The 14,759-nt window shown below is 56.5% G+C and overlaps 6 protein-coding genes across 6 annotated transcripts; 3 read left to right on the top strand and 3 right to left on the bottom strand.

Moving 5' to 3' along the window:
- Nucleotides 1–484: 484 nt before the first annotated feature.
- B0I36DRAFT_248351 (uncharacterized protein) lies at nt 485–2,017 on the bottom strand (the record flags this gene model as incomplete). Its single annotated transcript, XM_046150374.1, has 3 exons — nt 485–1,018; nt 1,127–1,772; nt 1,872–2,017. 3 exons carry the CDS (start codon nt 2,015–2,017, stop codon nt 485–487), a joined length of 1,326 nt encoding a protein of 441 aa, XP_046009627.1.
- A 1,002-nt stretch (nt 2,018–3,019) lies between these two features.
- B0I36DRAFT_158155 (uncharacterized protein) lies at nt 3,020–4,138 on the top strand. The gene is made up of 3 exons (XM_046148621.1): nt 3,020–3,313; nt 3,443–3,558; nt 3,734–4,138. The coding sequence occupies exons 1-3, from the start codon at nt 3,202–3,204 to the stop codon at nt 3,905–3,907; spliced, it is 402 nt and encodes a 133-aa protein (XP_046009626.1). The 5' UTR covers nt 3,020–3,201; the 3' UTR covers nt 3,908–4,138.
- B0I36DRAFT_330591 (dimethyladenosine transferase) lies at nt 4,046–5,544 on the bottom strand. The gene has a single exon (XM_046154858.1). The coding sequence runs from the start codon at nt 5,444–5,446 to the stop codon at nt 4,265–4,267; it is 1,182 nt and encodes a 393-aa protein (XP_046009625.1). The 5' UTR covers nt 5,447–5,544; the 3' UTR covers nt 4,046–4,264.
- Nucleotides 5,545–5,711: 167 nt separating this feature from the next.
- On the top strand, nt 5,712–9,000 carry B0I36DRAFT_330589 (PRP1 splicing factor). The gene is made up of 2 exons (XM_046154857.1): nt 5,712–6,246; nt 6,350–9,000. Exons 1-2 carry the CDS (start codon nt 5,900–5,902, stop codon nt 8,787–8,789), a joined length of 2,787 nt encoding a protein of 928 aa, XP_046009624.1. The 5' UTR covers nt 5,712–5,899; the 3' UTR covers nt 8,790–9,000.
- A 287-nt stretch (nt 9,001–9,287) lies between these two features.
- On the top strand, nt 9,288–10,506 carry B0I36DRAFT_376179 (40 kDa peptidyl-prolyl cis-trans isomerase; the record flags this gene model as incomplete). Its single annotated transcript, XM_046160430.1, has 2 exons — nt 9,288–9,639; nt 9,737–10,506. The coding sequence occupies 2 exons, from the start codon at nt 9,288–9,290 to the stop codon at nt 10,504–10,506; spliced, it is 1,122 nt and encodes a 373-aa protein (XP_046009623.1).
- A 570-nt stretch (nt 10,507–11,076) lies between these two features.
- On the bottom strand, nt 11,077–14,580 carry B0I36DRAFT_216132 (uncharacterized protein; the record flags this gene model as incomplete). Its single annotated transcript, XM_046148970.1, has 1 exon — nt 11,077–14,580. A coding segment is annotated over one exon (3,504 nt), but the record flags the coding sequence as incomplete, so codon positions are not given.
- Nucleotides 14,581–14,759: the final 179 nt, after the last annotated feature.

The following is a 14,759-nucleotide window of genomic DNA, read 5'->3' as shown; positions in this document are numbered from 1 at the left end:
GGCAGCCCGGCCGCCCTGCACCAGATGGGTGGGAACTGCACATGTCTTCCTTGATGAGCGAACAGAGGAAGAAACCAGACCGGGATTAATACAAGCTCAGTGTGCGAGATCTGTGCAACCCCTGGGCAAAGTATCCCTTTCCGAGGTTGGTTATCCACCGAATGAGTGTGGCCATTCGTGATTCTTCGAACCTCGCAAACGGTAATGCTTCTGTAGAATTGATTGACTCCCGGGCTGTGTAAACAGTATGCCATCGTGGATATATACATTATGATTTAAGGGAGGCGACGTTGAACCCATCATGGTGGTGCGAGATCCCTAGTCCTAGGTGCCCCCGATGGTGTGTTGCTGTGGTAAAAGGTTGTAACCCCACTGTATGAATTGATAGGGCCCAAAGACGCTGAGATGGAATACTCAATATATGCCCTCTGATGCCTCGAATCTCATTCCAGGTTGGAAGTCTGGACTCGTCTTCGACCACAGCCTATCCCTCCCGGCTCTCCTTTGCGACTGTCTTCGTAGTGGGCAGCTCTTCGTTCCGGCTGCCGATAGGGCCGCTGTTGTCAAGGCCGACCCAACCCTGTTTCCACCCTTTACCGCTTTCTACCGCACCACTAGATTGTCCATTCTCCGCCATGGTTTTGATATCGCTCCAGTACTCCAGCTTTCGAACCTCCTCGTCTGCATGCTTGATCGCGTCTGCCAGGTTGGATTTCTTCCGTCTGACCTCGTCGTCTGCGGCGACTTTGGGCTCGTCACCCTCGCCAGCTTTGTCTTTGCCTTTCCTCTCGGTGAGATCATCATAGACCTGCATGAGCCGCGTGAGGAGCAATTTTCGCGAGGCTTGGAAAACGAACACAGACATGATTTCGTGCATGTGCTGATCCAGCTGAAGGTCGTCCTCAGAGTGCTTTATATAATTCTCAACTGCCTCCAACTTCTCACGGTCAATTCTGGACAACCGCAGCACAACCATCAGATCTTCGACCAGCAAGATGTCCGGCTTCTCCTCCGGGATCTCAGTGTCGCCGAGAAAAGCTGATCTTCTGGACCCTTTGGTCGACGGGCTTCGGCTACGATCGATGGACGCACGAGAAAGAGTCGCCAAGCTCAGTTTGTCGCCCACGCTGCTCGTCCTGCTAAGACTGTGGGCGCGCCCAAGAACATCGGGCTTCTGCTTGGGTGTGACCTGGAAATAATCCTCGTTCATCAGGTGCGGGTCGTTGGCCTGATAACCAACGCCTTTCCTGACACGCCGACGAATCCAAGCTCGACGACGCACGAATGAGTTGTACCACTTTGGCCCATGCCATGAAAACTTCTTGGAGAACATGAAAGAGTACTCCCAGCCCTCAGCATCCGTGTCGATGGTCTCGTCGCGGTTGATCCTCCATTCAGGCCATGCCCACTGCCAACTTGGGTCTGGCACCTGAGCAGTATGGATATCCGTGGGGCTGGGCTTGTGAGCAAAGTTGGTCCACGCTGGGGGGTCCAGATTGCCAAGGGCGGCTGCTGAGAACAAGGGCACGCCGCAAAGGATGCCACCTCTTTCATTCTGGTAAAGGATATCGATTGCCGTGTCTGGCTCGTGCGGCTGGATGTGTTGGGATTGGGAGGCAGGCCTTGCTGCAGCGCCACGTTCGTTTGGGGTTGGCTGGTTAATGACAATGGAAGGGCCCTCGTCTTTTGAGGCATGTTCGTGGTCAGAGGCTGTGACGCCGTTGCTGGCATCGCCTTGGTCGTCCGGCCGTTCGGGGGCCGCCTTGGTCGAGCTCGTGTTGTTCGTTGACGAAGCTGTCAGTGGAGCAGAGCTGTGGGACTGCATGAGCGGCTGGTTCGACATGGACATGTCGTGATCTGCGCTGGCGAACGAGGCGGCACTGGGCCGTGAGGCCTGTGGCTCCGGGTCTGCGGTCTGGACGTCATGGTCGATGATGAGGATTTCGTGGTCAATGTCTGCGTCCTGGAGGGTTTCGACGCGTCGAGAGGAGCGCAGGCTTAACCTGGTCTTTGGCATTATGACGCAGGGCTGGTGCCAGCATAGCCGTTGTGGAGAGTCGTCACTCAGTCATTGAGGCGAATGCGTCCGCGCGAGGCACAGAGAGCGCGTATGTAGACAAAGACGGCAAGCAGAAGAGCAAAGAGGAGCACGAGGGAGCTGTGTTGGAGCTGCAACGGATGAACTTGACGACACGAGACCCCACGACGATCTCTGGCAGGCAGGGTGGCAGTGCTCAGGGGCCTAGTGGCACAGAAATGATGATGGCCAGCGTGCGTGTGGGAGGGCACAAGCCGTGGTGGCTGGCTAGAGCTAGCCGGCGCCTGCCTTGCAATGAATGGGCAGGCAGGCAGGCAGGCAGGCAGGCAAGATCGCAAGTGCGCTAGGGCTGGACCGAATGACGAAGGAGGCTAGACAAGCCAAGCTGGGGCAGGGATGGATGGATGGATTCTGGGCGCAGGCCCCGGCGCGACACCAGACACAACCGGATCCCCTCCAGTGCGCTGTCTCATCAATGCTGTCTGTCTCGCATTGTGTGCTCAGTCCCGACATGGCCAGGCCTGGCGGAAAGGACTTGGACTGGCGTTTGCTGTAATTGCACACAACAAGCACTCGAGGCAATTGGATTATGTCCGTGTGCGCACTGGGTCGAAGCAGATTGCAACATGGCGATCCCAAGGATTAGCCCGGAGAGAGCTCTAGCCCACTCCCCACAACCCGGAGCACTCCCCAGCTGACGTCATGAGGCTACCTTGCTTGCTCACTGCGTACCTCGAAACACGACACGCCAGAATGACATTTCCATCCAGTGCCCTGCCGCATGTGACGGCCCAGTGACACGCTCTGCCGCCGACCGGCCATGGAACATTCCGGCCGCGGCCCCTCCTCCTCCACTGTGGTGGTAGGTAATTGTGACTGTAACGTGCGCATGCCCAACTACCACTAACAGGCACTGGAGCTTCCCGTCCAGGCGTGCTGCTCCAAACCATCCTCCAATGACGTCGACGTTCCAGAGGCGGGCACTCTCTGCCTGCTCAGCTGCTCCTCCTTCTCTTCCTCCTGCCTTATAATACCCCAATCCGCACTCATCCCCCGCATCTTCTGCAGAGCTACTTCACTCCCAGCAACTCCAGTCGCAACTCGGCAGCATCGCAATCCCGCACCCCTCGCAAAAGATAATAATAAAAACACATCAGATCGCCATGTCTCGGTCCAAGGCTCCTCTCGTAATCGGCACTACCCTTGCCGGTGGCATCGGTTACTACCTCTACACCGCAGGCGGAGATCCAAAGGCCGCCCAGAAGCAGGCTGAAGGTGAGTTTGCCCCGCGCCTAGAGGTCACCCTCTCTCTCTCTCTCTCTCCCGTCTCTCTCTTTCGAGCCTCTGGAGGACAAGCTCCCAAAGCCTTCCTCCCACCTGCTAACCTCACACCACCGCATGTAGCCGACGCGCATAGGGCATCTGCAAGAATCAAGAGCGAGCTCCCCGGCAGGGGCGACGAGTACAAGAAGGAGGCCGAGGCCACATTGGCTCAGGCTGGCGCCAAGATTGACAGCTATGTAAGTGTGCCTGCCGCTGCCACCTGTGTCGCCAACCTTTTGTGTTATGATAGCTCGCAAACTAGAGTCGCTGGAGCTCAGGCTCCCAGGCTTGAAGCACGAGCTATACCGAAAGAACACCAAATGCCTTCCACTGTATTGATATCAACGACTGACATGCCCCTTGTCAATACAGAGCAACAAGGCTCACTCTGAGCTGCAAAAGGCTACTGGCCAAGCCGAGGCCTACGCCAAGGACGCCAAGGCCACTGCCCTCAAGAAGGTCGACCAGTTCGATGCGACAGTCGAGAAGAAGGCTGCAGAGGCCAAGAGCGGCATCTCGAGCTGGTTCGGCTTTGGTGGCAAGTAGGGGTAGCGCATCTGAACTGGAGATTGGTGGTGTTCTTAATACATGTAATATTGTAGCAGCAGTGGCTTGGAATGGCTCTGTTCTGCGCTCCCGAAATAACTCCATGAATTCACACGATTAATGAGATCCTTGTTCAATACTTGCTTCGGAATATTGGTCAGAATTGATTTGAACATGATGATCTGTCTCGGTGAGCCTTCTAACTTTTCCGTGCCTTCTGAACGCCCCCAACTCCAATCCAGGTGTATTATCAGAATGGACGGTCAAAAGTGACCATCCGCCAAAAAGGAAAACGCCCGCTACATGATGTTCGTGATGAGAAAATGCAGAACCACAAGGGTCCCCGTCTGATGCAGTCTAGGAGAAGTGGATGCCCTCCTCGTTGAAGGCGAACAGTAGGCGAAGGAAGTCGTTCTCATCACACTTTCCAGACCGCTGATCAGCCAGCTGCGTCACATCCTCGAGTACCTTGCGGACCTTCTCCTTGACAAGCAGAGCGACCTTGGTCTTTTTGTACTTCGACTTGGTCTTGGGCACATCACTACCCGCCGCCTTGCTCTCCTTGAAGAATGATGGCGTATCGTCGTCGTCGTCGTCCACATCCATCGAGCCGCCGCCACCACCAACCCAATCCTGACCTTCGTCGCCGGCGCTGGGCGGCGCATTCTCATCCATGTCCTCGTCCTCATTATCGTCTTCGGCGATGGTGTCGTCAATAGGGATGTCGTTTGTCGCACACCACGTCCGGTAGTTTTTCTCGATCATGCTCAGCACCTCCTTGTTGCCGAGCCAGCTCGCGCGCAGCGTCTTGTTGCGGCGGTTGAAGCACACGCGCAGCAGGCCGTCCCACTCCACAAAGCTAATGTTCGGCTTCTCCGACCCTATCTTGGGCTCTATCCGCACGACGGACGACTCGACCTGCGGCGGGGGGCGAAAGTTGTTCTTGCCGACCTTCATGATGTGTGTGCACTTGGCCCAGAACTGCGCATTGACGGAGAGTCGGCAGTAGAGGGCGTCGCCGGGCCGGGCCGTCAGACGCAGCGCAAACTCGCGTTGGAACATGAGCACGCATGTGCGCGGGGGGTTCGGCATCGAGAGGAGCTTGAAGACGAGGGGCGACGAGATCTGGTAAGGTGTGTTGGAGATGCAGACATCGAACGGAGGGAGGGTCGTCTTGATGACATCTCCGAGCAGGACCTCGAGCCTGCGCTGCTCGGGCTTGCCCTGGACACGCTTCGTCACTTCGGCGGCCATGCGGGGGTCCATCTCCACGGCGATGACCTTCTTGGCGTGCTCGAGGATCTTGACCGTCAAGTTGCCGGTACCGGGGCCGACTTCGAGGACGGTGTCGGTCGGCTTGAGGAATGACTTCTGGACAATCTGCTCCGCGATACCGGGGTTCTTCAGGATGTGCTGGCCAAAGTCCTTGCTGAACTTGAAGACATTGGCAGCAGCGGTGGCGGCCTGCTGTTTCGAGGCCCGGTCGTATGGCCCGCTCGCGCCGCCACCATTGCGCTTTTGTGTCTTGGCTTTCCCCATAATTTCGTGTATCCAGTTGTCTGAAAGCCAAAAAGGTGTCGTGCGCAGCGTCGTGGGCGACAAGAACGTCGACGACGGATTATCCGGTGAAATCGTGGAGGGGCACAGGCTAAAAGAAGTCGGAGGGTCCAGGGCGGCCACTGAACTTTTTTTTGGCTGACCCTGGTCGACTGGGGCTTATCGCTCTCTTATCGCAGGACGCTATCGTCCCAAGTCCTGGGAGAGCTCCTGGTCGCATTTGCGTGCGCCAACCATCCCTTCTGCTGAGCTCTAGCCTCCAGGCAGGCACGTTTCAGCAAACCCTCGTTTTCTCACCATTTTCTTCTGCAGCGCCTGATCCCTTTTTGTTGTACTTGAAGGCGACTGTGGAAGACATTTCCCGGAGTCCAGCTTTTTACACAAGTCATTCACGCGCGAAGTTGAACGGCCTCAGCGTCTGTCGACACTGCAGCCATGTCTGGCCGACGCGACTTCCTGAACCAGCCTGCGCCGGAGAACTACGTCGCTGGTCTTGGTCGTGGTGCTACTGGTTTCACGACAAGATCCGACTTAGGACCGGCCCGAGAAGGTCCATCAGAGGACCAGATCAAAGAAGCGCTTGCGAAGCGCGCGGCACAGCTTGGTTTCGGTGACGCGATAAAAAAGGACGACAAGAACGACGACAATGACGAGCGGTATCAAGATCCCGACAACGAGGTCGGTCTCTTTGCCGGCGGTATCTACGACAAAGACGACGATGAGGCGGATCGCATATATCGAGAGATAGACGAGAAGATGGATCGGCGGCGGAAGGCCAGAAGGTTAGTGCTCGCACCCTCGTTCGATCCCATATCCTCTGAGTTCTACGTTCATACTGGATGTAGCGATGGGCCAGGTTACCGACCATATTTTTTGTACGAACAGGGAAGCCCGTGAACAAGCGGAACGCGAAGAATACGAACGCCAGAACCCCAAGATTGCCCACCAATTCGCCGATCTCAAGCGCGGACTTGAAGGCATCACCGAGGATGAATGGGCAGCGATTCCCGAAGTCGGCGATCTCACCGGCAAGAACAGGCGAAACAAGCAGGCCCGGCAACAACGCTTTTATGCTGTGCCCGATAGCGTGCTTGCTGCCGCTGGGAGCGCGGGAGAACTCGGCACCACGATTGCCGACGACGGCGCGGCGACAAACGGGAGCTCCGAAGCTAGCGATGGGACGATGACCAACTTCGCCAAGATTGGAGAGGCCAGAGACAAAGTGCTTCAAGTCAGGCTGGACCAAGCCTCGCAAAGCGGCACGAGCACAGTGTCGGGAAGTGCTACCAGTGTCGACCCCAAAGGCTATCTGACCAGCCTTACCAGCTCGAGTCTTCCACAGAGTGCCGCGCAGGTCGGAGATATCAACCGTGCTAGAGAACTGCTCGAATCAGTCATCAAGACCAACCCAAATAATGCGCCGGGCTGGATCGCGGCTGCTCGCCTTGAAGAACTGGCTGGGAAGACTGTGGCTGCACGGAACGTTATTGCGCGTGGATGCGAAAAGTGTCCTCGGAACGAGGATGTCTGGTTGGAAAACATTCGCCTCAATGATGCACGAAACGCCAAGATCATTGCGGCCAACGCCATCAGCAAAAACAATCGCTCTGTAAGGTTGTGGGTACAAGCCATGAGTTTGGAGACCGAGCCGAGATCCAAAAAGCGCGTCATACGACAAGCACTCGATCATATCCCGGAATCTGAAGCACTGTGGAAGGAAGCTGTCAACTTGGAGGAAGACCCAGCCGATGCCCGCTTGTTGCTAGCCAAGGCCACTGAGCTCATTCCGCTCTCTGTGGACCTATGGCTTGCACTGGCGCACCTGGAAACGCCAGAAAAGGCACAAGTTGTGCTCAACAAAGCTCGCAAGCACTGCCCTACGTCACACGAGATCTGGATCGCCGCCGCAAGACTCCAGGAGCAGCTCGCCGACGAAAGCAAAGTCAATTTGCTCATGAAGCGTGCAATCACGATGCTGGCAAAGGAGTCTGCCATGCCAAAACGAGAGAACTGGATTGGAGAGGCCGAAAAGTGCGAGGCCGAAGGTGCCATCATGACGTGCAACGCCATTGTTCGCGAAACACTAGGATGGGGACTTGACGAAGACGATGACCGGAAAGACATATGGCTCGAGGATGCTCGTGGGAGTATCAACCGGGGCAATTACCAGACAGCCAGAGCGATCTATGCTTATGCCCTCCGGGTGTTCGCAACCAGTCGAACAGTGTGGCTCGCGGCTATTGACCTGGAGCGCGCACACGGCTCGATGGAAGAATTGTGTCAGGCCTTGGAAAAGGCTGTGAATGCCTGCCCACGCAGTGAGGAGATGTGGATGATGCTGGCAAAGGAGAAATGGATGGCTGGTGAGGTCGACAGCGCCCGTCTGGTTCTGGCGCGTGCCTTCCAGCAGAACCCCAACAGCGAGGATCTCTGGCTTGCGGCCGTCAAGCTTGAGGCGGAGAACGACCAACAAGACCACGCGCGCAAGCTGCTCGCCGATGCGCGGCAGGAGGCCCCTACAGATCGGGTCTGGATGAAGAGTGCTGCTTTCGAGCGGCAACTGGGCAATTTGGACACAGCATTGGACCTTGTGCAACAAGCACTGAACCTCTTCCCCAGTGCTGCCAAGCTCTGGATGATGAAGGGTCAGATCTACGAAGACATCGGCAAGCCCTTACAGGCTCGCGAGGCGTACGGCACTGGTGTGAAAGCGGTGCCGTCATCAGTACCTCTATGGCTGCTGTACTCACGGTTGGAAGAGAAGCTCGGACAGCTGCCGAAAGCACGCTCTGTCCTCGACCGAGCGCGACTGGCTGTTCCAAAGTCTGCAGAGCTGTGGTGCGAATCTGTGCGGGTTGAGCGGCGAGCACAGAACATGAAGCAGGCCGAGACCCTGATGGAGCGGGCTCTGCGTGATGTTCCCAAGCCAAACCAGGGCATTCTGTGGAGTGAGAAGATCTGGCATCTGACACCCCGGCCGCAACGCAAGAATAAGGCGCTCGAGGGCATCAAGGAGGTTGACAGTGACCCTGCGCTGCTCACCGCCGTCGGACGGATCTTTTGGGGCGAGCGAAGGCTGGAGAAGGCACTGACATGGTTTGAGAAGGCACTTGTGAGGGACGCGGACCTCGGCGACACGTGGGCGTGGTATTACAAGTTCCTTCTTGAGCACGGCACAGAAGAGAAGAGGGCCGAGGTTATCAGCAAGTGTGTGAGTGTCGAGCCTCGTCATGGCGAGACATGGCAGGCCGTGGCCAAGGATCCCAAGAATGCACGCAAAGGGCCCGAGGAGCTGCTCAAGCTTGTCGCTGCCGAGCTCAGGTAGTCTAGTCGTTCAGCTACAACGTTGCTGGAGCGACGTGCATTCTTTGAGATATTGCACGTAGCATGCAACGAGGGGCCATCTAGCTACCATATTGTAAATAATGAGAAGACAACATACCTGCGAGACAGCAGTATTCCTGGGTCTTGAAGACGAGACGCTCTGGCTCTTTGAGGGCGAGCCGAGATGAATGACACGTATAAAGCACAGAACAGGCATTTGCGAAGTCTTGGGATTGGACAATTGGCGTTGGCAGGAACGGGTAGGCAGGGGTTCGTTCCCGCGCCCCACCTCGATGTCGTGCCTGCCCCGCGCTCCCTAGAAGCTTCCATGCGCCGACCCGATCGGAGCTCTAGCTCTTACACGAGCCAACCAACGTTTCTGACCACCTGGGCAGACAAGTCGAGCAATCCTGCCCTGTTTTTATTTGATTCTAGTTCGCATCACTTCGCTCGCAGCCTCTTCTCCCCCAGCGCCAATCCCAACACGAACACCAGCAACATGGCTTCCGACGGCCAGAAGCGCAGCCGCGTCTTCTTCGACATCCAGATCGGCAAGCAAGCTGCCGGCCGGGTCACCTTTGAGCTCTACAACGATGTCGTCCCCAAGACGGCCGAAAACTTCCGCGCCCTCTGCACGGGTGAGAAGGGCATTGGCAAGGCTGGCAAGCCCCTCCACTACAAGGGCAGCACCTTCCACAGGGTCATCAAGCAGTTCATGATCCAGGGCGGCGACTTCACTGCCGGCGACGGCACCGGCGGCGAGAGCATCTACGGCGCAAAGTTCGAGGACGAGAATTTTGAGCTCAAGCACGAGAAGCCCTTTCTCCTCAGTATGGCCAATGCTGGTCCAGGTGAGTCCCAGACCAACCCTTCCTCTTTGGAAAGTGCAGACACCAGAACGTCCAGCCAGTCACTGACAGACACAACTTTGTCTTTTAAATCAAACAGGCACCAACGGCTCACAATTCTTCGTCACGACCGTCGCCACACCACACCTGGATGGCAAGCACGTCGTCTTTGGCGAGGTCAAGAGCGGCAAGTCCATCATCCGACAGATCGAGAACGTTCCGACCCAAAGTGGCGACAAGCCCGCACCGCACAAGGAATGCGTCATCGTCGACTGCGGCGAGCTTACCGGGGCCGATGCCGACGCCGCCGACGTCAAGGCGCCAGACGCCTACGGCGACCCGTACGAGGACTACCCGGAGGACGAGGCCGATGCGGAGCTCACTGCGACGAAAGTGGTCGAGATCGCCACCAAGTGCAAGGAGTACGGCAACGCAGCTTTCAAGAAGGGCGACCTCGCTGGTGGGCTGGCCAAGTACCAGAAGGGCATACGGTACCTGAACGAGGAGCCCGAGCTCAAGAACGCGCCTGAGGGCACTGACACCAAGCTCAACGGCCTGCGCTTCACGCTCAACAGCAACAGCGCACTGCTTTCCATCAAGCTCGAGCAGTGGGATGACGCCGAGCGGAGCGCCGCCTCGGCCCTCGCAGTGCCAGGCATCACCGACGCAGAGAAGGCCAAGGCTCTGTACCGGAGAGGCGTCGCCTACGTCAAGCTCAAAGATGAGGACTCGGCGCTGGCCGCCTTGCAGGAGGCCAACAAGCTTGTTCCTGGCGACGCGGCTATTGTCAAGGAGCTCGAGACTGTGAAGAAGCAAGCTACAGCACGGGCAGCGAAGGAGAAGGCCGCGTACAAGAAGTTCTTTAGCTAAATCTGTGGCGCAGCATAGCATAATTGAATCACTAGACACACCTCGACCCAAAACAGCGGCCCTATTGACGACAATCATGGCGGCCAATCCCGTGCATTTACTCTCTCGAAGCTCACAGTGCTCTTGCCTTACGCTACGTGACCAATGAGATTGCCAAAGGGTGGATGTGTGATCATAAGAAATATATGTATGGTGGTATATGAGTATGGAATGTCCTCTCTTTTCCTCAGCCCTGCAGCAAAGGTTCTTAAGTATGTATGTACATGTATTTTTCGCGTGATCCAGACGTGTTGCTCAAGAGGTCTGGCAAACTCATCAATTCCGTCAAAAGGGGGAGGGAGCCCACGCAGCTGTGCATCATCGATGCCAGTCGTTGCGAAACTCCGGAACGCCGAGAAAACGGCAGCATGCTCGTCACCGTGCTCATGCAGACTATTCTCAGCAGATTGCGACAGCCGATCAATGCTTAGAGCTCGAGTCGCTGTGCCAGGCTTCCGACAGCCCCAAGAGTCCTCCCCTCTCCCGTGACTTCTCCTTGTCCTTTTCCTTGTCACGGAATTTGGCGCGCATCAACGCCGGGGAAGTGCTCCTCTTTTTGCCGAGCAGCCCGCTGATGAAGTTTCGCGGATGCCGACCATGTCTGTCCTTTAGCCTGATCGTGCCTGTCGAACCAGTCGGGTAACCAGCGTCCAATGCACTGGGCGATGATAGCTTGGAGACGTTGATGTCCCTGCCAAACAGCGTGAACACTGACGGCCCTTGACTTTCCGTATCGCTCCCCGACGAGCCTGGCGGCCGGTAGGGGTCGCTGTCGTACCATGGTGGATAGCCATATGACAGAGAGACAGCGTCTAAGCCTTCGACCAGCTCATCCATGACAGAGTTTGCATCCTCCGACTCCCGAATGGAGTCGATCTGGGTCAGACAAGCATCTGTACGCTGCTGGATGGCCTTGCATTGTTCATCAAACTCGGCGAGCTCTCCATCAAAGTCTTGCGGAGCCACAGCAGAGGAAGTAGGGCTAAGCTCGAGCCATAGCTTGACAAGAGTGGCATAATTTCGCGCATCATCGATCAAGTAGGGCAACGATGGGATGCCTCCACGGGCCATCGGTGGCAAGCGTCCGACAATGGTGTTTGGCGTTGAGTACGAAGCGTTGATATGGAGAGCAGTGCGTTCTGACGGAATTGAGCAGACCTGGTCGATGAAGTTTTTGAATGGCTGGCGATGTCCATATAGGAATTGGTTCATGGGCTCCATCCAGCTCTCTTTTTTGCCAAACGTGGCCAGATTGGTGAGTGCTTGGAGTCCTTTGGCCACGAGGGTAAGTGTACGCTGCGCGTCTGGGCGTGGATTGTCCCTCAGAAGTCCTGACAGCTTCGGGTTGAGGATCGCGGGACAAATGAAGCGCAGAAAGAGGAACCCTGAAACGCTGGTGTAGCTGACAGTCCGCAAGAAGTCGCCATAGCGGTCCTCGGCCACGCCGCGGACATACTTCAGGATCTGGCGTAGTTCACCAGGGAGTTTCTGCACAGAGTCTTCTATGCACTTCCACACCTTACTTGTGTGAATAATAAGCTGCGCCCAATGCCGATCCATGTCTTCGTGGTTCCGGATCCTACTCGGATCGACCTCGCAGTCCGGGTTCAGCTCATTGATCTCGAAAATGCGTTCACTAAGCACAATCTCAAGATATTCCTTGCCCAGCCGCCGCATATGGCATTCGAGGGCCTGCGTGAGTAAGCTGTTTCCTCGGAACAAGAGGTTCGCCTCTCCCGCAAGAGACTTGCTCATGTCGCGTACCAGCGCCTCGCGCTCGCTTGCCGAAGTGCCCGAATCATTGGACTTCAAGCGTCGGCTGAAGCGCAACTTCTTGGTCGTGTTTTGGTTCCCAAGGCCATCAATCTCCTCTTCGACCAAAGCTTGCAGCCATTCACTGGCCATACCCGCCACCTGGAAGATGTTGAGAAAGATCTCTGCCAGACGTCGCAAGGCAGACGGAATAACGATGGCGATCTGATTCGTCAAGTTGAAGTTGGCCTGCTGCAACAGGTCTGCGAGGGGCTTGTAGTCGTCTATCGAGAGCACCAGGGTCTCGTCGTGCTGGATTCTGAGAAACATGCTGGCCATCGGCTCTTTTCTCTCATCGAGCACATTGAACCATTGTTCGTGGGTCTTGGAGCGTTCGAGATGGCCCAGTGGAATGTCCACAGCACCGCAAAGCACTTCTGTCAGATTGCCGGTCTTCGGGAGACCTAGCGACGCCTGAAGTTGATGGCTTGATGTGTCGAGATTGCCGTCGACTCGTTTCAGCACAACAGACAGCAGTGGAAGCGCTGCGGGCAGGTCGGTGAAATGGGTCTCCTCTCGCCAGAATGGAGTCTTGGTGTCTGTCTGCGTCATGGTGCGAGCGCGCACTTCGCCGTCCAAGATGACCTCAGCAAGATAGTTACCAACACGTGGGTCTCGTTCTTTGCTGTGCCGCGCATGCTGCTCGGAGAAAGGTCCAGCTTTGACGAGCTTGGCTTCAGTGATCTTCACCTGTATTGTCTTCTCCAGCCGGAACAACTGCCCAGGAAAAGTGCGCTCGAGATCCCTCACTTCGACTAAACTGTTGCTAGCCGCATCGAGCCCGTATAACTCGGGCTCTGCAAACGTGCGCAGCAGAGTGAACCACACCTCGAAGAGCACTCTTGACTCTAACGACAAATATACAGGTCGAAAAATTGAGAGCTGCCGCGCATTAAGAGAATACATCGGAAAGATTGCGATGCAATATTCTTCGTCGAGGACTGACTTGTCGAGCTGTTGAATTGCAGATCTGGACAATTGCGATAGCTCAATGACGGACAGGATTGCGACATCGTTCTCGGTCATGAGTTTGAATTCTCCGTTATCCTGCAGAATGCAGGACACTCTTCTCCAAGTCGTAGAGCCGGACTGCAAGTCGCGCGTGGACGAGCGTTTGACGACGGCGCGAGGCGACGTTGCGACCCCTTTGTCCCACAACAAGACCTTGCCCACCTTTATGATGGCGCCGTCCTTTGTGGCAGTGAATCCGTTGGCAGAAGACGTTCTCCTGGCTGTTGGCCGTGTTGGAGGTGTCGGGTTGTTACCTCTGCTCGTTCCGCTCCGAGTACCATGGGGGCGAACTTGCTGCCAGCACAGCAGACTGGCGAGCCAAAGATCGAGCTCCTCAGCAACGCGAGGCCTCAATATTACCTCGACATTGGCCATGTGGTTGATGATCTGGAGGCATCTCGAGGCGGACCCTTCGTGCTGAACAGGATAGATGCGACACCCGCGCAAATCGCCAATCAGAGGTATTGGCTGGTTGGCGTCTTGTGCCGAGTCAAATAGTAGACTACCCCGATCATCATCAATGTAGCACATCCCTGGGCCCATCCACACCTGCCCTGCTTCGACCTGATAGTCGACTTCTCCCTTCATTCTACCGCATAGATTCCGCATGAGCGCCAGGGTTCTGTTTGGATCCTCCGTAGGTATGGAGACTGACAGCGAATCCACGGACGGAGGCGAAAGCGACGGAGAGTTTGGACGGGGAGCACCACGTTTGATCAGCCGCTTATTGTTGGACTTCTTGTCTTTCGACGATGAGGACGAGGTCGTGGGTATATCGGCCGATCGGGGTGAAACCACGGAAGTGAACTGTCCAGAGTGAAGGCTCGCAGATGGCGAGCGAGCATCCACGTCACCAAAAGGCTGGGATCCGGCGGAAGAAAAAGACCCCACGCGCGCGCGACTGTCGATCGAGGGTATTGGGTTAGGTCCCTGTTGTTGCCGCAAGGCAAACGCACCATCCAATGTGTGCGTGCGTGGCCTCAGTGAAGCCCCGCGCTGGCCCTGTGGTGGACTCGAAGATGCGCTGTCGAAAGATTCGCTAAAGGCATCATGGAAGACGACGCCTTGCCGCCGGGCTTCGCCACCAGGTATTGATCTAGGTGATGTGTGCGGCGAGGCACCAAAGCCGCGCGCTTGCGCCACGTTTGGGTCTCGCGCAACACGCCCTTCCTCCCCGGGTTCTGGTGTCACCGTGCGGATAGTGTTTTGTACGCCGATGTTGGTTCGAAGTGGCTGCCGTTCACTGCTGTCCAAGTCATTGCCAGGCTGTGGCGCTGCCCGAGATGACGGAGCCACGTTTGAGGCAGGCCATTCAGGATGGCGATCGCTCTGGGGCCCCTCCTTCCTGTTGATGTCCATGTTGGTAACTGAGCATTGGTGAGTTCCGACCT

The sequence above is a fragment of the Microdochium trichocladiopsis genome (genome assembly GCF_020744255.1).
Source record: "Microdochium trichocladiopsis strain MPI-CAGE-CH-0230 chromosome Unknown B0I36scaffold_8, whole genome shotgun sequence".
Classification (NCBI taxonomy): Eukaryota; Fungi; Ascomycota; class Sordariomycetes; order Xylariales; family Microdochiaceae; genus Microdochium; species Microdochium trichocladiopsis.
Note: the sequence above shows the minus strand (reverse complement) of the source record. Positions and strands in the feature narration are given on the sequence as shown.